General features: G+C 36.7%; 2 protein-coding genes across 2 annotated transcripts in view; one reads left to right on the top strand and one right to left on the bottom strand.

The window, feature by feature from the left end:
• The window catches only part of LOC134674472 (mevalonate kinase), a 31,832-nt gene extending 18,026 nt beyond the window's left edge, over positions 1-13,806 (top strand). The window contains exons 4-9 of the mRNA XM_063532559.1: positions 114-416; positions 1,158-1,380; positions 3,760-3,989; positions 5,338-5,403; positions 5,575-5,702; positions 6,255-13,806. Coding sequence (XP_063388629.1) covers positions 114-416; positions 1,158-1,380; positions 3,760-3,989; positions 5,338-5,403; positions 5,575-5,702; positions 6,255-6,387 — 1,083 coding nt within the window. The 3' untranslated portion in view covers positions 6,388-13,806. The remainder of the gene's footprint in view (positions 1-113; positions 417-1,157; positions 1,381-3,759; positions 3,990-5,337; positions 5,404-5,574; positions 5,703-6,254) is intronic.
• A 2,096-nt stretch (positions 13,807-15,902) lies between these two features.
• Positions 15,903-22,510, bottom strand: part of LOC134674489 (two pore channel protein 1-like) — a 28,409-nt gene continuing 21,801 nt past the window's right edge. Inside the window, exons 15-18 of the mRNA XM_063532589.1 lie at positions 22,013-22,118; positions 21,807-21,913; positions 20,603-20,711; positions 15,903-19,368 (exon numbers count right to left, since the gene is read on the bottom strand). Coding sequence (XP_063388659.1) covers positions 19,262-19,368; positions 20,603-20,711; positions 21,807-21,913; positions 22,013-22,118 — 429 coding nt within the window. The 3' untranslated portion in view covers positions 15,903-19,261. The remainder of the gene's footprint in view (positions 19,369-20,602; positions 20,712-21,806; positions 21,914-22,012; positions 22,119-22,510) is intronic.

Raw genomic sequence — 22,510 nt, forward strand, 5'->3', positions numbered from 1 at the left:
GGCTTAAAAATTGGATTTGCTATTACGCTTCACGACTTTTTCCATCGCATGCCTGCTCCATCCGGGCTCCCACACCACACTGGACCAAACCCTCACACCTCCCATCTTTACAGGAAGTCAAAACCGTCGGAGAACCAGCGGTCTACATCCACCTACCCTGCGTCGGTCTCCAGGAGACCATACCCCTCAACCCAACTGTGAAGGCACTCTTCAACCCGCAGCTCTGCCACGGCGTCACCGGCAAGTTCTCGTGGAAGATACCAGGGCATCTGGACCATGACAACCATCTCAGGAAGGTCAATGAGTTCCTGCATCAGATCAAGCCGAATTTCGATGAGCTGCCGAACAACCAGAAGAATTCTTTGAGGAGCTTCCTTTATATGTATTCGGGGATTTTTGGGAGTACGAATCTGCAGGTAAATTTTATTGTGTTGTATCCTAATTTTAAACTATTAAGTAATTGAACGTACTTCTGCAAACGATACGTGAATTGATTTAGCAAAGTAGGTGCTTTTTCGTATAACTAGTCTACTAAGGTGTATGTGGGGAAGGCTGGCATAAAAATTGTTTTGCAGGGAATACCTTGATAAGGGAATACTCCTATTTTTTGTATATACGTACGTCGTTCAGAGTGTTCAGACACAGTGATAAAGGAAGAGCTTCGCTCCTTCTGCGTCTTCCCCACATTGAAATTACATAGTTTCCGTATTCCGTTGTAAAACTTCATTTGTATTGTAATTTAATTTAACTATAAGTATTTTAGTTTCACGACAAGCATTAAATATTTGCATTCTGGCTTAAAAATCCAATAAACTGTCGAGTGCGGACAATAAATTCCAAATGAAGCGAGGCATTCTAGAACAGAATAAAATGAGGTAGTACTTTAAAGTGAGACCATAAGCGAGGCAATGATGTAAGCAAACTGCCTAGCTAAAAGATAGAGCTAATAGGCAGAAGTAATTTAAAATCTATTTCCCCCTTTCCAGAATGTAGGTTAGGTTTTTAAGCAATAAGACAACATTTGTTCTGGTCTGGGTTACCTACGAGACAGGCTGAGCCTAGTGTAGGAACCAGAGCAACCTGAGTAGTATATTTCTTAGCCGAGGTACCTACATTTATGTAAATTGTCAATTTATTTAAAATTCCAATCTTGCCAGGTGAAATCCATGGACATATCCATGGGTTCAGAGCTGACCATTGGCGCTGGGACCGGTAGCTCCGCCTCATTCGCAGTCTGCCTCGCGGGCGCACTCTTACGGCTGATGGCGCTGCGGGCGCGAGGCAGCTTTGAGCCTCCCGGTGATTTCGAGCCGCGCGAGGCGGAGGCGATTTCAGCTTGGGCTTATAATTGCGAGCGGATCATGCATGGGACGCCTTCGGGTGAGTCTTGCTTATATTTAATATTTTCGATTTTTGTTCGGACTGTGGGGTGGGCTCAGGACTCTGGCCACGCTTTGCACAAACTTGCCAGTAAGAATGCATACATATCCCTATAAAACCGGGCAAGTGCGAGTCGTATTTTTTAGTATTTCATAGCGGCAACAGAAATACTTCATCTGTGAAAATTTCAACTGTCTATCACGGTTCATGAGATACCAGCCTGGTGACATACAGAGTGGAGTCTTAGAAACCTAATAAACTCCATGGTTAACATAGCGGTTGGCATGAAAACTTAGCGTTGTCCGACTCTATAGGCATCGGAACGGGTAAAAATAGCAAGCTATACTCTGGCAATCCTAGTTTGTCAATAAAAAAAGGCGCGAAATTCAAATTTTGTACGCGAGACCGACCCTTCGCGCCTACAATTTTCGCCGACTTCTACTGATGGAAATGGCTTTCCAAACTATATTAACATTTTTTAATTGCAAATCTTTGCGTAGGTAGCACAATTGTTTTTATTAAACTAAATGACGTATATAGATAGCTGTTTATTATCAGTTAATAATTAATTAAAGTTCAATAAGTATTATTGTTTGCTTTTGAATAAGTAACATATGTTCAAATAATTATTAGAATGCAGACGTAAACAACCTTTATTTTGTCCACTGGTTTGCAAATTTGCAATACGCATCCAGAATCATCGAAGCAATTGGCTAATGCCCTTGGCACACTTCGCGGATTCGAACCTTGAACCTCTGTACACTGTGGCCTTGCACTGTCAAACGCGAATCACTTAACGTGAATTATTCGACGAATTGGCTACTTAAACTTCCGAACTTATTTCTCCATTGACATATATCTCAGGACGGGCTTTACGGGCACTAAAAATGGTACTAGTTCAGCGGTGTCACTCACGTGAGCCAATCGTGCAGCCCAACGCAACTAGTTGCGACCAATCGCGCGCGTGATGCGAACTCATCAACCAATCGCGTTGTAGCGGTGTCACACCGCTGTACTGGCCCCATTCTTATTGCTCGTAAGGCCAATCCTAAAATATATGTCAATGTATTTCTCTGAATATGCAATTGTCATCAAATATATCGGAGCAGCCAAGGTGTTCACAATAAATGAACACGCATTCTAACGCCTTGACAATAAAGGCGTGTACAGATATTTGTGAGCACCTTGGCCGCTCCGATATATCTGATGGCGACTGTACCATCCATACAGTTAAAGATATACTTATTAAGATCTACCTAAGGTCACTTAAGATTGATTTTAAAAGCATTAACCTTGTGTTAATGCTATTTTAATTTACCGATAGTCATTTATGAGTGCTTATTTTATATTAGTTTTTATATGACATAACATGGGTGATAGAGCTTTAAACAATCTTGAAGAACTAAATAAATAATGTTTAGTAATATAGGCGCATACATTTCTAACGGTAAAAATAAAAATAAAATAGTTACAGACCATCAAACATAAATAGTTTCAATTGTCCCCAGTCTACCCTGGCTAGACAATCCAAATGAGCATGCACGCGCGTGGTGGGATTGTCAATGTCAAAATCGGAACTAAATAAATAAGGTTTAGGAATATAATTATATAACTTTATAAGTATCTAAGCGCTGGTGGCCTAGCGGTGAGAGCGTGCGACTTGCAATCCGGAGGTCGCGGGTTCAAACCCCGGCTCGTTCATTCATCATTTGATATTTATCAGTCGCTTTTCGGTGAAGGAAAACATCGTGAGGAAACCGGACTAATCCCAATAAGGCCTAGTTTACCCTCTAGGTTGGAAGGTCAGATGGCAGTCTCTTTCGTAAAAACTAGTGCCTACGTCAAAACATGAGATTAGTTGTCAAGCGGATCCCAGGCTCTCATGAGCCGTGGCGAAATGCCGGGATAACGCGACGAAGAAGGAAGAGACCTTTCTAACTATACAAGTTACATGCCATCAAAAGTAAATTGTTTAAATTGTCCCCAGTCTACCCTACCTAGTCAACTACCTAGTAGACAGACAAATCCAAGCATGCACGTGATGGCATTGTCAATGTCAAAATCGACCGTTTCTTCCGAATGCAGGAAAGGAACGCCTTGCACAATTAATTCTATTGTGACGTCACAACGTCTGTATCGAATAGGTATGCGAAAAATATGTAAAAAGACATTTTGATCTTAAAAAACTGTTTATGCATAGTTACATTATGCAAATTTTTATTCAAATGTCTTTCTATGCTCAATTGTGTGCTCTGTTTCTATGCTCAATTCAATGCCTAGTTTCAATAAAAAGTTGTGTCTTACTAGAGAAATATATTATTCATGAGAGTTAAATAGGAGCTTGCCTCAGCATAATGTTGTATTCACCCTTTTTTCCAGGCATAGACAACGAGACCTGCACATTCGGCTCGATCGTCTCCTTCAAGAAGGGTACGAAGCCGCGCCACCTCGACATCCGGCTGAACCTGCGGGTACTCCTCGTAGATTCCCGCGTGAACCGCGAAACGCACGCCCTGCTTGTGAAAGTCGCGGGCATTCGGCAGAGGAACACAGCGGCCGTGGACCATGTGATGAACGCGCTGGACGATATCGCTCACACTGCCACGCAGGTTAGTATTAATACATAAGTCAAATGGCTAGACCACGAAACTATGGAAGGTAGAGGAAGGAAAATATCCATGTATCAAAAAGTGTCCGTCAAAAAAACTTAAATAGGGCCACCTACAATACTAAAATATTTGGTAGACAAATTCAAATCATTGACAGCGCACTTCGATCCGTCAATAACGCCTACGTTCTTAGCTATTCTAGCGCTACTCTGGAGGGATTTGGAACTATTTTTATTTATTTATATAAGAGTCTTGCGTTTCTGTATCCGTAGCCCTTAGGTAAGATCTAAGGGGGCAAGTATTATTTCTTAGAACGTTTCTCAGACAGAAGCTTTCTAGTGTCCCACTTGCAAGTACTGGAGTCAGTTATGTAACGCTGCCATACATGACCCAAAAAATTTTTATTAAGCTATGAGCTTCATCACATCTGATATTTGAGTAATTCTAAGCATTTCTAGCCTGAAGTGGGGGGGAGGGTGGGGTACAAAGACGGCCGCCATCCGTCATCTTTAAAAAAAATCTACTCTGATCCTGGTGGGTACTAGGGCAAGTTTGGTATCATTTTCGTATAAACCAAAGACGTAGAATTCATTGCTGATATTTGTTTTTTCAATTTCATAGTAATTTTACAAGAAAAACGTAAAAAGGTGAAAAATTTGGTTGGAGATTTTTGCTACGCGGAGCCGAAACTACAAAAGATAGAAAGTTGAAATTTGCACACTAGATTACATTTATAAAGTGTACAAGAGATAAGAAGCGATTTTGAGAAATTCAACCCCTAAGGGGGTTAAAAAGGGGATGAAAGTTTGTATGGGGTTCAAGTTTTATTTTAAGCTAGGAATTTGAAACTTCGTAAAACGATATATTATTAAAATACAAGAAAACTAATTTCAGTGTTTTTGAAAATTCATCCCCTAAGGTGGTGAAAAAGGAGTTGAAAGTTTGTATGGATATCAAAAAAATTTTCGAACGCGGGACTTGAATCTTTGTATTTGGGGATATTATTAAAAGACAGGAAAAGTAATTTCAGCGTTTTGTAAAATTCATCCCCTAACAGGGTTAAAAAGGGGTTGAAAGTTTGAATCCATTATAAATCCGAGTAGACACACATTTCTTATTGCCTCCCAGGCTTGAAATGCTTAGAATTACTCAAGGAACATATGTGATGAAGCTCATAGCTTAATAAAAAATTTTTGGGTCAACTTTATAACTGCTTCCGCTAAAGTCACATGGAATTGGTTCATTTATATAAACCATAATTTGGTATAGTAAGATAAGGGTCTGAAACTTGGATTTATTGTAGGTTTTCGACGCCGAGAATGAATTTTCAAGAACATTTTTTTTTCAGGTTTTGGAAAAACTCGCTGGTGGCAAGTGTCCAGCTGACACGGACGCAGACTATCAACACTTAGGAGTAAGTATTACTATTTATCTTGCACTTTTCAAAAGGAAGTTTTCCCTTACCTAATCATAATCAAATTTATTTGTTGGCCTGTGTTACCTGGAACTCCTGAAAGAAATATTTTTAGTAAATATTTACCTACATTACCTAATATTATGCTAAAGTATACTATAAATGTTTCAGGAACTGTGGGATATGAACCACTGTCTTTTGGCGGCGTTGGGCGTGTCGCACCCAGCCCTAGAAGCCATCAGAAGCCTGGCGCGGGCCCGGAACCTTGCCTGCAAGCTCACGGGTGCTGGCGGTGGAGGGTACGCATAATTTTTCTGTATTCGTGATTTTTCATTAGTCTTTATATTGATCAGGGTCGCGGTAATTGCCCTCAAATGTAGTTATTTATATTATCATCTCAAGTATAAAAAATATTCTACGAAAACCTGAAAATATTACATTTTATACTTTTTACACTTTGGTGCCATGACCAGGATCCTTGCAGTTGAAAAAAAAAAGATTTGTATAATTTTGCCTCCTTTTCGCAAAAGTTATTCGCTAAAGATGGACTTGCTATTAAGATAGGCCTTTTTAATCAAAAACAGCATTGTGCAATTCGTCACCCTACTTATCATTTTTAGGGTTTAGTATCCAAAAGATAAAAACGGGACCCTATTACTAAGACTCCACTGTCCGTCTGTCTGTCTGTCACCGGGCTGTATCTCATGAACCGTGATAGCTAGACAGTTGAAATTTTCACAAATGAAATGTATTCCTGTTGCCGCTATAATAACTAATACTAAAAAGTACGGAACCCTCGGAGGGCGATTCCGACTCGCACTTGTTTTAATTTTTTTTTATTTATCATACAGGTATGCGATGATCCTTATCCCGCCCTCAACTCCACGCACCACTGTGGACTCCCTCACGGGGCAGCTCCTCGAGAACGGCTTCCGCGTCACGGAGACCTGCCTCGGCGGCCCCGGCGTCCAGCTCGAGATGTGACACAGAGAACAAGGCTAAAGCCCTGGTACAATACTACTCCTACACATATTTCAGCAGCGTCCGAAAACAAGCACAGGAAATGTTGACCAAGAGCTGTTTTCCTTGGACTAAAATCGTATCCACCGTAACCGTATCGTATATAAAATCGTGATACGCTGGTACAACACTGCAGTTAGACCGATTCCAGCAGGGAATAGCCTTAACTAAAAGACATGGGGAAACTGTCAATGCTACCAGGGGTACCATACCCTGGACTGCTGTCAATTGCTTCAAGACTGCTCTTAAACCGATTTCAGCAGCGTCCGACTAAAAGACAAGGGAAACTGTTTATGCCCTGTCGTTTCCTGGATTAATGTTGTCTGGTACAATATTGCTATTAAATTAATTGCAGCAGCGTCCAACTACAAGACCAATAAAAGAGTTCGATGGCATGTCAATCTTTGGAATAATACAGCTCCTAACGTCATTACAACGGCGTCCGTCTCGAGAAGTAACAAAGTATATGTAAACGGAAACCCGAGCCTCCGCATCGGTTATTTTACTCATGCTAGTGCAATCTAACATATTACGAATATGTTTGGATATGGCATGTCATATATATTAGTTGGTATTCGATACCAAAAGAATGAAAATTTTACAAATTATTAAAGAAATGCAAAAAGTTGCAGTTCATTGTTTTATCAAGGACTGGACGGTTGTACCATAAAAGACAATTTAGAGAAATATGGACTATAGCTTAATAAAGTGTGTGTTTTATATTGTGTGATGGTGATGGACAGATGAATATGTTTTAATAAGTAGTGGTCTACTTAATATACTTGTATGGTCGATTTGTTTGTGAATCACATACGTGGCTTTAAAAACACCATTAAATGTATGATGCTTATGTATGGCGTTAAACGCAAGACTAATTGTATGAGAAAACTGGCCTTGACAATTGTCATCTACCATTGACAATTCGTTGTCATTTGACGGCCATATTAGTGGCCAACCCTTTGTATCAGGCCCCGCTTCACAACGGTGACAATAAAATTGCCGCCTGATACCATAGAGAAATATAATAAGACAAGAGTTCACTCTAGAAGAAGAGCTCACTCCATACATCAGTTTTGGTACCAAAAAGACTATTATTTTCATAGTCGACATCGACATCTAGCATCGAGTAGCGGAATTATCAGTACTTTAAGTAGCAGTAGTAACACCGACCGGAAAGTCTAATGTTGTTGAGCATCTATTCACTTGACAGTACTACTACTGCTACTCTGCTACTTAAAGTACTGTTAATTCCGCTACTCGATGCTAGATGTCGACTATGAAAATAATAGTCTTTTGGTACCAAAACTGATGGAGTGAGCAATCTTTGTATTTTCTTCTCTATGCGGATACTGACAATTCACAGTACATCGCTGTTCATATGTCATTTCTTTACAGGAATGTCACCCAGAATTGTACAGGAAATTGTCAGTCTCAGGTGACAATTGTTAAGTTGGTGAAATAGCCGCCTGAAGTGTATGAAAATTGTCATTGTCAGATGACAAGTTGGAAAAGGCAAGACAAGAAATACTGAATAAATGCACAACACGTAAAGGATAAAAAGATAGAGTCCAGAATGTGTTGTGGTCTATAATCATAATGATAAAAGACAATATTACGATATTATAATTATAGTTAATTTCTATTATACGCCATCTCTGTTTAAATTAAATCAAACCTATATTATTAAATATAGTTGGTTTAATTTTCGTTAATCAGACTATCATCACTGTATTACAGTGCAAGAGATTCTCCATACAAAATACCTCGATTCCATACAGTATTTTGAATGAATAGATCTGGCAATAATTGAAAATTATTGTACATATATTGAACTCTGTTATAATGTGATTATACAAAGATGCTTATAATATTGGAGTATATCACGTGTGAGGTTGGTATTACAACTGTCCAATAACTTGGTTTAATGTGTGTTGCGTCTCGCTCTCTCACTAAACAAAATGTGAGATGCAAATACACCTTGGAAAAAGAAATTGGATTGGACCCTTAGTTATGGACTTATTCAGTATGCCTGTTTTGCTCAAAAAATTATAAGCGTCTTTTTGAAAACATTCCTAAGAATGAATCGAATATAATATCACTTAAATCAATTCATTTTTGTCATAGTACGCAATTATTCGTACACACAAGAGCAATTAAAGCAGGATACATTGCATGGAAATCTTCATACATAGTGACCCGTTATGCTCTTATACGCAAGTGTATATTTAAATACTAATGTTGGGAGTATTCTATTTGTTCCATGGAACTAAAGAGTTCATAAACAAAAAAAAAATGGAACTATAAAATTAGAAATTTTGAATAATGAGTAAAAATCAAATAAATCCTCGATTAAATATGTGAATCATGAAATTCATGAACCAATGCTTTAGCATTATTTATTGTTTATTTTAATTATTACGTTTATAATTAGTTATTTATTATAATTATGTATGTTTTTACGTCAGCTCTGATTGTAAGGGATGCCAAATTTTACACTTGATGTTTTAAAATTACTCAAATTTTCCCTATTACGCGAAACTCTTGTAGGGGGCGCTACTACCGCAATCCACCATTATCTGGGGGGGGGGGGTCTACCGCGAACAAGGAGGCCGGGCTTTGCTCGAAAGACATATAAAAAAACTAAAACGCGCGAAAATCCCCATATAGCAAATTTCATCGAAATCGTTACGACCGTTTCCGAGATGCCCGAAATATATATATAAATAAACAAGAATTGCTCGTTTAGGCTCACTTGCACCATTCCACTAACCCGGGGTTAAGCGGTTAAACTATTAACCTAGTGTCAAATTGTATTGCTAACCATGGCAACTCCTGGTTTAACCGGTTAACCCCGGGTTAGTGGAATGGTGCAAATGGGTCTTAAAGGTATTACAGGCCTATTCGGATTTCGAGATAATCACAAGATCTAGAGACGATATAGAGATCAACTAGATGTAGATATTGACTAGATGTGACTTGGATATCTATGTCATAACTTGTCGAAATCGTTCAAGAGAACCTCTAGAATCGCGGAAACGTCAAATTTGACATATCTATCTTACAAATATCTTTTAATTTTCTATATCGTAACTTGTTGAAGTCTAGTAGAAATCTAATTCATTTTCCGAATCGAGCCGTTAGATAAAATTTGGCATCACTTAGTATTAATGATTTTTAGTTAATTTATTACCCACCTAAGTTTCAACTACGGGTTGAACAGAGCGATACTGCTAGGCAGCTACTACTTATACAGTTATTGTAATAACCATTCGTTCATAAATATCTATGCATACTTCACGCCATTTTAGACTAAACAATTGTTTTTCTCGGTTAATCCATGCGCCATGTGCTTAGCTGAAGATATGTATTAAAATTAGTTACCTATATTGGCAAATTATAAATTACATTTTATACTTTGATATAAAATATTGTAAATAAAATTAATTTTCGGTTAATATTTACAAATCGATGAATTACTTTATTCTGAAAATAAATTAATAATATTATAATTTATTTTTGGAAAATATTAAAATGTTTTTCATAATTTTAAAAGAAAGAGATGGCATTGAATTTTTAGCTTTGCATGTAAGTTCTTTTAAAATTGTTCACCGTGTCCAAATGGCATACGTTATTTATATTATCTTATACAGCTACTTATGAAAATAAATCTCTTTCCACGGGCCAGGTGAATTAAACCTTATGTGAATGTCAGAAGGCCTGTTTTCACTGTATAACTGTTATGAATGTTATATTCGCGTTTTGGTATAATACTATCGCTGGGACTTATCGCGAACATCTAAGATGTCTTCGTCTCTTTCGCTCGAATATTGCATATCGAATATCGCAAAAGCGAGACAGTTGCATAAATATCGAAGTTCGTGGTATGAGCCCTGTTTAAATTATAAGAATCATGTGCAAATATGTTTAAATCATGTCACGCAAAGTCTTCCAAAAAACCTTTGTACAGTTAGCAGCAAAATGATAACCTTAGCCTTCTAAGGCCCAAGGTCCTATCTATTATAGTAATAAGCATGTTGACAAGTTTTTGGAACTGTATTCATTTTATAGATATACACGTAATTATTACAAAAAAAATTTTGAAAATTTTTATTCATTAATTTTAAATACTAAATAGAGCTCAATTAGTTTAGTGTTTAAAGTTTGAGCCTAAACGCTCCAAGCTGTCACGTGACGTCACGAATAGATAAATAAACAAACTGCTGCCAAAATGTCAGTCCTAGCGTAGAACAAAAGCTGTAGTATTTAATTTATCTCTCTTTCAAAGATCAGTATAACGTAAATATATAAGCTAAAATAATGAATAACAAGTTTTACATGTCTTATGCAGTGCCTATGTGTAAAAGAACAACAATCAAGACCCTAGAGTATAAAACAAATATTTGTTACATGATACTTACGTTGCAGTTACGAATTTTGACTTGAATGATATTGTTACTTGCGAACCATATGTCTACATATTACGTTCAGCGATGATAAAACCATTTCAAAAATGAATCACAATAACTGATTTCGCACAAAAACACTTACAGTTACAATTTAAGATGAATTGTTATGATACAACTAAAATTGTGAGTGCAAATATAGTAGCCGCAGATATAACTTTTAAAATTTTTTTTTTTTGTTTCCGACAGCCAACAAGGCGATGATAGTTCCATTCAGCCAAATTATTAAAAAGATTTTGGTGAAATATAATATTATATACCATTTTATTTATTTAATAACAAATGAATATATATTTTTATATCATGTAGTAATATTTTTTGTACGTAATAAATGCCTATTGTCGAAATAAAAAATACATACAGGTTTTGAACATCCAAACTCTTTGGCGGTGTCGTATGGATTACGGTCAGATTTGACGACTAGTCTGTGGTGATTCTCATGTCATGACGTCACGCGCTCCGATTGGCGTTTGCATTCACGTGATACTGGGCATTATTTTAAATACTTTTGATTATTTTTAATTAATTTATTACGCATATTTACACTTGCAAAATATGATTTTCAGCATTCTGATATTCCCTGCTATGGTAAAAACATAACATGTTATATATTCGCGATTCATGTCAACATGCCTATTCTTCAGTTCGATGAAATCTAAATCATATTCAATTGGAACAGAGTCGCTTTTTCTTTGTTTCGTTCAATTTCCAAATAGGTAACGCAAATTCAACTCTTATGTCCTACTTTATAGGTTCCTAATTTCAGTGGCAAATTTTGGATTTTTCATTTGTATGGCTGGGCCTTAGGAGGCTGCAGATTAATTCAATCACAAAAGTATTATCGAGCCTCGTGTGTCCCAGCGTCCGTTATAAAGAACAAAATAGAAAAATGGTTTGTATTTTGGTAAAGTACCTACAGTAAAGTTCCAAATTTAAAAATAAAATATAGTTAAGGGATACAGGATGCTACATTTTTAGAGGGTTTATTAAGGGGTTATTTTGTAACACCCTAAAAAAATGGAACACTAAAAAACGTTTAACTGCTGCTGACTGTACGATTGTCGAAATGTATTTATTATTGTCATTTTAAGTTCCTGAGCTTATGTATAATGTTTGTGTTTCATAATTTCTAAAATGTAAAGAGTGACGTCATTTTGTTTACAAATAACTTGATTAGCCTTTAATTTCCACTATTAAACATTCCTCAAGGGCGAATTCCTTATAAGTGGAATTAATTTTGAAAAGAAAAGCATTTTGAATCTTATCTTTTTCTTTTTTTGTGTTATCTTTTGTTACGTTCGATTTAAAACCAAAACATTGTGTGGGCGTTAGGAGGTTAAATAACAGTACAATAATTGGTATCGTCAGAATTGAAGGGATGTTTACAAAAACAACATAACTGACTACACTGGTTGACACCTGAAACGATTAACAATGTTCTTAAAAAAATGTCAACCGCTCTAAGCAGTTATGTTGTTATTGTAAAAATCCCTTCAATTATAGTCATATCAAATTCCTTGGGTGTAAACACTTTGTACCTAATTTTTGCTGTAATAGGTACTTATAAAATAAACTTATGACGTCACTTCTTTAGATCCCGCAATTCAGCTGTAAGTTTACAAAACTACTTATTTGTAGCCACAATAACGGGTAATTCTCAAGTGTTATAAGTTATATTACCTCATTGAGCACGATTTTAACTTTTATAAGAAAGAGACTCGCTTGTACTGGCTACTCGGAGTAATTAACAATGGAGCCGCCATTAACAGGCGTTCCCCTCTGTCGAAAATAGGCGGCCAATGATTAACCACATGTCAACCATATGTATGGACTGACGTTTATCTGACATGACGTACCTATACATTTGATGTGCCCCTCCCCCGCAAAAAACGGCAGACTATTTTGTACCGAAAATTTTAGACATGGCGTCTCCATTGGTTATATCCTCTAAGACTAGCTATGTGCAAAGTGCGGAACATTCGTGGGACTTGACATAATGTCAACTGTCAAATAACGAATCGGTTCCATAACCGGCGGACCCCAATGTCGCGCTTACAACTAATTACAAGCTGAAATAAACGAGCTCTTGTTGTAAAAAGAATGTTAGTACGGTCAGCCAAGAAAGTGGTCTACCACTTTTCGACTCTGACCTGACCCGACCCGACCTGACATGACCTGACCTGACCTGACCTGTACTGACCTGAGTACTTGTACTAACCTTCTTTTTGTTGTTAAGGCCAGCGCCGGCCAGCCCAAGGGACGCAGCCATGCGGTAGAATGAGATAGCAATATCACTTGCTCCCTCTAACGCGTAAATGCGTCCCTCAGACTGGCCCAGTGTGTACAACCTTTAGGTTAATTAAAACTTCCAATATGTTAATGCAGCTTGCACACTGAGCATGTAACTTGCGCATGTTGTGACACGTGACTTGAATTGTCTTAGTAAAAATGCGGGACAGCGCAAGTAACTTGCGCATACTGCTCGCGCAAGTCACTTGCGCCTTTTACTTGCAACGTGTGCATTAACTGCAAAACGTAATTTAAGACCAAAAAAAGTAAGGAATGTTGCCATTTTTTTTCTAGCGCGTCTTGTATATTATGTAAAAATAAGTAAATAAAAGTACTTTTTAAAATCGTAGGAGTAAAATTACTAATAAATAAATTATCTTAACGTGATTATTTATCAAAAGGAATTTACTATTTTACAAACAAATTATTGCAGTGGCAACATTGTCTTACTTTTTTTAGTCTTGAATTACGTTTTGCAGTATAGTGTGCAAGCACGTAAGTTATTTTTTTTTCATGACAGTATTTATTGTTTGTGTGCGCTCAATGGTAGGGTATTTGGTGCTACGTGGAATAACTAGAGTAATGTTAAACTATGAACTTAGTTGTATTAGTAAATTGTTCCAAGTATTTATATTGACTTTTATTTACATGAACATTCTTAAGGCCAGTACAGACGGAACAATTTTTCTGTTCAATTGTCTGATCAAATTAGGTGGTGTGGAATGCCAGTTTGTCTCGCCGATAACCGATAAAAGGAGGATTTTTTTAAAATTATGACTGCTCACCATGTCTAAATCTAAAATTGGACAAATTCTTTTCTGATCAACTCGGTCGATTTAATCATCCCGTCTGGACTGGCCGTTAGTACCTACCCGAATTACAGACATAAACCTACGATAAGTATAGCTGGGCAAGCAAATCTTGTCAGTAAAGAAAGGCGCGAAATTCAAATTTTCTATGGGACGATATACATACCTTCGCGCCTACATTTTTCAAATTTGCCGCCTTTTTCTACTGACAAGATCTGCTTGACTAAGTATAAGCCACGTACCGACAGGAACGACCGTAATTACAGAAACGTAGAAACTTTTGACGCAGTCTAATCCGCTGTTTTTGATGCTGCATCACAATTAGCGGATCTTATCGGTTACTACTTCTATAGCCTGTATCTTTGGGTAGTTAAATAAAAGTAAACAAACAATTTTTACATTTTCGGGTAGTTATAGGTAACATTTATTGGTTAACCGACCAAATACAAAACCGCCTGGTCCAGTCACTGAACGACCTGAGTTTAACCTACATTATTTGATCATGTAATGTTTTCATCTACTCTACTCTAAACTGGCTTGAGGGTAGATTTTGTTTACTTTTATTTAAATACCTAAAGATACAGAGTATAGTTTGTGAATTACAGGTTATATTTTTCGAAAGCATTCGATTTGACGACCGGTCTGGCCTAGTGGGTAGTGACCCTGCCTATGAAGCCGATGGTCCCCAGTATGGTCCCGGGTTCGAATCCTGGTAAGGGCATTTATTTGTATGATGATACAGATATTTGTTCCTGAGTCATGGTTGTTTTCTATGTATTTAAGTATTTATATATTACGTATATCGTTGTCTGGGTACCCACAACACAAGCCTTCTTGAGCTTACCGTGGGGCTTAGTCAATTTGTGTAAAAATGTCCTATAATATATATTTTTTTTTATTATTATTATGAATGGGCTTACTCATGGCCACAGACTAGCCGAGGCGTAGACGTGGCCTACGATGGAGCGAGCTCGCCCAGAAGGTTATTATATTTTTACATTTCATTTTCTGCCTTGTTGTAATAATCAAATAAAATACCATATTATCTAAAAGTGCATTTTATTCATAAATATCAACACTTCATGTACAATTATCTTGCGACTCAACAACGTGACATTTAATAAATTAATCGATGAAATTCATTCTAATACTGACATTCAATGCGTAAAGTAATTCTCGCGTATACAGATATTCGACCCTACTGTGTAGGAATGAGAGCACACTTTTGTATGATTGAAACAAGTCCTAATGATAAGCCTGCTAGATAAACAATGTTAGATATATTTAAGGTTCTAAATGTCATAAAATTAACGCAAAATTGGAGAAGCATCATATTAATCCATGGGCTATGGTAACCTTTCATCATCAGCTGGACAATATGCTTGTTTTCCACCGATGTAATATACATTTTTATGGAAACGGGAAACGCAGAAGAAACCCAAATAGTTTTTGTTTTTTTATGCATTTAAAGTTTCCGGATCCGTAAGGTCTGTTATTGGCGGCAGCGAACAATTCAGGGGACCAAAAATTCTTTGTGTTAAGTCCATAATATCGTGCCCCGAGTTTGAGAGCTGTACTTGTAGGGCTGTACCGAGCCATCTACTTTAGCTGTAAAATTCGAAGTAATTATTTTTCATTTAAATCAGTCAAAATAATGATCTTAGGGTTCTGACGGGTCAAATGGACTTACTTAATCTCACAAAAGTGTGCATATTTGAGTAAACCAAACCACAAATAAGGGAATAAGTGGAAGACATCACATACAAACCATAACACAGTCGGCAAGAACTAAAATGTTAATAATACTTGATCATCAAATTATACCTTATTTTTATAAGCATAAGGCATATAATTTATTCAATAGACAATATCGATAATATTATTTCAATTTATCATGTTTCTTGCTGACTGACTTTTCAAAAAACATATAAAAGAGTAAGTAGTAAAAATAAATAATCTACAAATGATTAAGAAATATTTTTTACAAATTATCACAAGAATCTTTTCTTGGGAATGAGAGGAGAGATTTAATGCTTTTGTAACTACATATACATATGAAAATAATTGAAGAATGCTAATTTTATTACAATCATATGCAAATCTGTTTCGACACCTATTTCTTTTTCAAAGTGGCACTACCTAATAAAAAAAACATACAGAGTGACATCTACAACTGTGATCAAAAATTACAAGGTCATACTTAATTGATCATCATTTTGATTACTACACATTCGCCTACCGTTAGCGCTTTACTTAAATTATATTGTATTATTGTTATCGTTCAAGCGAAAGCACCGTTTCTATAATATTTATACCAGACTCTTCAAGGCATATTTTACAGTCGACGTAAACCATTCATCTCTTTCTAGCATGTACGACTGTCTCTGTCTGTAGAATGAGCTCCCAGCCTAAGTTACTACAAAATATACTATACTGTTCTCGAGGGACTACAAAATAGACTGCAATAATATAGGTACCTGTGGATGGACTTCTTAAAAAAGTAGTGTACAGAGGGTCTACCGCGAAACACGTTCGAAGTATTGCCTCTCTGTCGCACCTGTAAATTTGTACGTAAATGTGACAGGGAGGCAACAAGTCGAACGTGGTTCGCGGTAGGCCCTCAGGTTTTTAATGGATCAACGCGAATGTAAACCCTTGTAGTTCGGCTATGGTATCAGGCGTGCCTTATGCTTGTTTGTCACCTAACTGGTATAAAAAGTAAATGAACGAATCTCTTACGGGCTTGAGAGTCAGGCTTTCCGCTTACGATTACTTTACAAATAATATTATATTAAATTATTAAACTAGTTATGACTGTACTGTAATGAGTGAGTTAGTATAAGTAATGACTTTGGTACAGGATAGCTTATAAAGTGTACAAAATGGACATTTCTGGAAAATAAAAAGATTTTCCGGAGTGTAGTGTTGAATATAGTTTCAAAATAACCCTGTATACTTATTTGAAAGTCCTACGTTATTTAGAACTTCTTTCCCCTTGACTTTTAGTAAATTAAATGGAGGAATGATATTCGTTAGCTGCTGCTCTGTAATATATAAGTAAGAAATGAAGGTTTTTGTTCCTATTATTTTAACTGAATGACTACTACTTGTACTTACTTTTACCGAGATGTTTCATGTTTGTACATGACGTGTTTTTGACGAATTTATCATAAAATTATATGTGAACATAGCTATACATTCACGAGTTCGCTACATTACCCTGCTGACTTAATTTAGAAATGACTGGAATTCCTAATAATCCGCGGTGACACGCCCTTGGCTATTGCATAACATTGATTTAACACGTTCATTGTCCCCATAAAATATCATATGGCAAAGTCACACGTCCAAGTGTACTTTTATTTTAAAGTTTCGAACCCATAGTGGAAGCACGGAAGCACGGACTCCTGAAATAAAGCTTCATGACCCCACATTGGGTGCACCCAGACAGGGAACGTGTTAAGAAAATAATAGGAAATATTTAATACAAATAATATGGTTAAACAAAGTTACTTGATTCAGACATATCTATTTATTTACATAATACTGAAGATAACTATGTTTTAGCACAATAAATAATATTAAAAATATCGTTCGGTCAAACAAATAAAACTTAAATGATAATAAAATATTTATAACACTCTATATGGTCCACACTTATCACAAGAATGACTATGCACTACCATCTATCAAATTAAAATTAAATTATTCTCATTTAGGATGGTCATTGGATAAGGCTGATATTTACAATAATAATGTCATCGTGAAGATATCTTAAAATTAATGAAATAATTAAAAAAAAAATGCAGTTTATATTCTGCCATAGACAAACCAAATGAGAATGGTACGAATTCTTTTTGCTGCCAAAACTGTTACTACATTCATTCTATGCATTTAGTAAACATCTATTTAAAAAACGTATTTTTTATTGTAAATTCATAAGAAATTAATAATATAATTATAGCTAATAATTTTAGCGCGCGTTAGGTAATATGAACATGATTAGTCTACCTACAGTCAATGTTACTTTAATTCACTTTTAATACTATCTCTATGAAGGCAATCTCTAATAATCACTATCATATAATTATAATAATTCTTTATTAGAATCAGCTGCCTTTCAAAATACTCTTATAACTTAATAAAATCAAGCTTTGGTAAATTAACAACCAAATAGTGTGGGTTGTGTCAAATACAGAACTCTGCATAGGAAATTAATTTATAACCTAAAAGTTACGTATTTTATAGGTTAGACATTTAAAATATTTGTTTGGTGTCAAAATTGTCTACTTTTCTGACGGTGACTACATATAAATTAATAATGGGATTATCTGACGCATAAATAAGGGTTCCTAGTTGACTACGGAACCCTAAAAACGTTTGGTACATGTAAGCACACCACGGTTTGACACAATCCATTATAAAAATCTCATTTTGTTCTTACTGGCTCAAGTCTAATTTAATTAAAATTATAATAAAATAAACAACTTCAAAATACAACGAAAAATAAAAAATCTCGCTTTGAATCCTTTCTATCACAGGTGTTACACATATTTTGTTATTATTATTTCATTATTATCTATTCATTCATCCTTTATGTTAAAATAAATTAATTATATTGATTATTTTACAGCAAAAGTCACTTGTTATCAAGTCCACACATTTTAAGTCGATTTTCAAACAGTATTTGACAGGGATAGCATACAAATGTTTAAGTATTTTTGCAATGTATAAAACTCAACCTGAGCTAGTGATAACCGGACATCGTAACTTTTACAGCATTTTTGGTGCAGCGGAGTGGTGTTAACGGAATCGGTATAAACAATTCAACCCTAATGATTAATTAGCGCTAATTACGTTAATATTAACCTTAATTTATCATTTCAGTTGGAATTATCTATACCAATTCCGTTAACACCACTCCGCTGCACCAAAAAAAGTGTAATAGTTACGATGTCTGGTGATAACACACTAGGTATAGGACAATACGTCTATTTTCTGTGGGAAGTTAACTTATCACGCATACATTTTTTAAACGTGTCGCCTTTTTTACCTACGAGTTCGCTGTGCCAGAGTATATCTAACAGATTTCCGTTACCATATATCGGTAATCTAAAAATATCTGCGGCTGCCCTTAAAATCATAGACAAACCTTGTTTTTTTTTACAAATGGCACCGGAACGTAGCATTCAGCCAGCGCGCCACGCCGGATCATAAGGCGCGCACCACACCCCACAGCGCCTCTAGCCTATAGTACAGGACGTAGATGAGTAGGTTCTACAACTGGTAGCCTGGTCGGAGCTGGTGGTTGGTTTCCGCTTCCGGTTGCTGGATGAGCGGCGGGGCCAGGGGGTCGTTTGAGGTTAGAGTTGTTGAAGGTGGGACTGAAAAAGTAAACATTTGTTAAAAGCAGTAACTTGCATAATTGTAGCTATTAAAGTACAGTTCGTGCCTAATAAATTGAAAGCTGTGTCATTGAATATATAGCTGTAATAAAAATACACATAATATAGATGGTCAAGCAAATCTTGTCAGTAGAAAAAGGCGCGAAATTCAAATTTTCTATGGGATGATATCCTTTCGCGCCTACATTTTTCAAATTTGCCGCCGTTTTCTACTGACACGATCTGCTTGACCCAGTATATATCCTGCTATAATTTCTTAATAATACACAAAGCAGAGTAAATGAATACATTTCAAAATTAAATAGATAAAGGCGATGTTACTCTAACCGAATTAGTTAATCCTATAAGTATCTAGTAAATTTTAAGACGTGTACAGTTGTATCTTAATGTGCATCATAATTATTTTCCATCGTATTTACACGCAAACATACGAACGTGTCTTGCTTTTTCAGTCAGTATCGGTACTAGTCAGTCAGTAACGGTAAAAGTACTGAGGTTGACTGAATTAAGTAGACAAATACGAACGTTTCCGAGAAAATACGACGGAAAACAATTATGCACTACATCGAATACGTACAGAGCCATTTTTGGACCGTTAGCCATATTTGAATACATATGTCATTAAAGATCAGCAGTATTTTGGTAAAAAAAAAGTACTTTTTTGACATTTTTATCCATCAATAACAAACAATACGGTCACTGTACTCGTTTGTTGCGATTCGTGCAATAACTAGACTAGGAATCCTCTATAGTTCGTTTTTTTAGCATTAGAAAGAACTTGCAAGAAGGTAAGCGATCTTGACATGTCTTTTAATTGAAAAACGCTTTTTATAAATCAAAAACTATTACTTATGAAAGCAGAAGAATACATTTTTGCCGTAACTTATTTTTCAAATGTGTTTTTCAATTAAAAGACACATCTAGATTGTTTACCTAATTTCTAATGCTAAAAAAAACGAAGTATAGACAGAGCAACAGAGCAATTATTTCATGCAACCGATGACGCCAAAAATGCGGGTGCGCGGGACGAGGTGAGCGAATTCCCGTGCCGTGATTGGTCCGTGAAAGACACGGACATCACACAAAGACACTTTCGACTCGAACATGGAGTAAAATTACCGTATGCGTCGCAGAGGGGGTAGTGCGACTATGCTAAGTCTGGAGGATGTTTTGTGGGGTAAGGCAAACGCCTGCCTTTTATGTCACACATTACCTTCGTTGTCATCCTCGTCGGCGAGCCACTTCTGTATGTCCTGGTGGTACATGCGCCGTTGCAGCACCTCTTTCGTGCGAGGCCGCGACCCGATGAATGTCACCTCCGTCTGCACGAAAAATAAACAAAAAAATAAGTGCTTTAAGTTGTGGAGACATTATATAATATCATCAGACTAACACTTACTTTATAGGTTCCCTAGGTTAAATAATACTAACTACTAGGGATGTACCGACTAGTCGCCGACTAGTCGGGAAAGCCGACTATCCGGCCACATTTGTAGTCGGCGATTAGTCGGCGACTAGTCGGCAAAAATGGCCGATTAGTCGGCACTTTATTAGTGAAATAAAAAACAGAAAAAAAGGAAATCAACAGTCAATATTTACCATATTTTTTTGTTTATTTTACAAAAATACCTATTCAGGGTGCATACGAAAAGTTTTGTTCATATAATTGACAGTTTGATCGTTATCGTATGTTGGTGAGCTGGTGTTTTCCTCTACAGGTCGATCTCAACTGATTCTCGTGTAATTTCATGTGCAAGTTCGACAGTTATTATTCTTTTATTATTCAATTTTTGTTTTTTTTTAATGGTGGAGCCATGAGGAACTATTAATGTTATTGCAAAATTTAGAGTCTTTAGTCAGGGCATGTTGCTCGTAAAGATGCTGAGCACGGGGGATAGGTTCTTAACTGGCTGCTACGTACGGGAAATAGAGCCTTGGAAAGTACAAATTGTACTGACGGTCTGCTCAGGATTGCAAAATAAAAGAACTAAGAACAGAAATTGAACAAGGATTCTTGTGATAGGTCTTTGAACCTGTAGAGAACGCCTGTTAGCCAATCTAAATTATGATGAATAGCGCAGCCAAAGGAGCAAAACTATTGTTTTTCACCTGAACTTATACGAAACTAATGATCTGGCCGACTAGCCGACTAGTCGGCCGACTAATCGGCCATTCGAGCGCCGATTAGTCGGCTAGTCGGCTAGTCGGCCAAATCAATAGTCGGTACATCACTACTAACTACCTATAGATAGGTACGGATTACGATATATATAATATATTTCGGATAATGGATATATTTCGTTTCACTTACGCTTCCATAAGGCACAAGGTAATCTTAACTACATACATATATAAGGTTTATTTGAACTTTTTCAAAATAGAAACTGTAAATTTTAATATGAAAAACGAGTAGTTACCCCGGCAGGCAGGAAAGGCCGCAGTTCGTCCGCTAACTCTCCGCCGGCGCCGAGTCTTGTCGCTTCCTCCCAGCTCGTGTGGACTTCTTCGTGGAGTAGCTTTTCCTCTGCACACAGAAAATAAAGCATACTTACAAATCATTTAAATAATCACGATTATTTAGCAGTGGCGCTAGTGTGCACGTTGATTGGCTCTTAAAACTTACCGTCCCTCTTGGTAGTGGAGCGCTTGTACTGTATGCGGAACCGGAAGGCTTCCAGCACGCTGGCCACCACGATGGTCAGCACCACCATCGTGAACAGGTAGAACACCTAGAACATAATTCAGCGTAAACTTGTGCTGTTTTAAGCGCCATCTATTGGTTACTATCTGTCTGTTGAGTAACAATAGATCACGTCAATTTCAGCACAGACAAAAAGTTACAGGGGCTTTGAGAACAAATCCAGTTAATATTTTATTAAATAAAAATATGGCGTTAGCCATGTAAGCTGATGACGCCCGTTCAAATCCGGGCTTCGGCACTGAAGCACTTGGTCAATTTTTAGGGTTCCGTACCCAAAGGGTAAAACGGGATCCTATTACTAAGACTTCGCTGTCCGTCCGTCCGTCCGTCCGTCCGTCCGTCCGTCTGTCACCAGGCTGTATCTCACGAACCGTCATAGCTATATATAGACAGTTGAAATTTTCACAGATGATGTATTTC

Source organism: Cydia fagiglandana, chromosome 20 (genome assembly GCF_963556715.1).
Source record: "Cydia fagiglandana chromosome 20, ilCydFagi1.1, whole genome shotgun sequence".
In the NCBI taxonomy this organism is placed as follows: domain Eukaryota; kingdom Metazoa; phylum Arthropoda; class Insecta; order Lepidoptera; family Tortricidae; genus Cydia; species Cydia fagiglandana.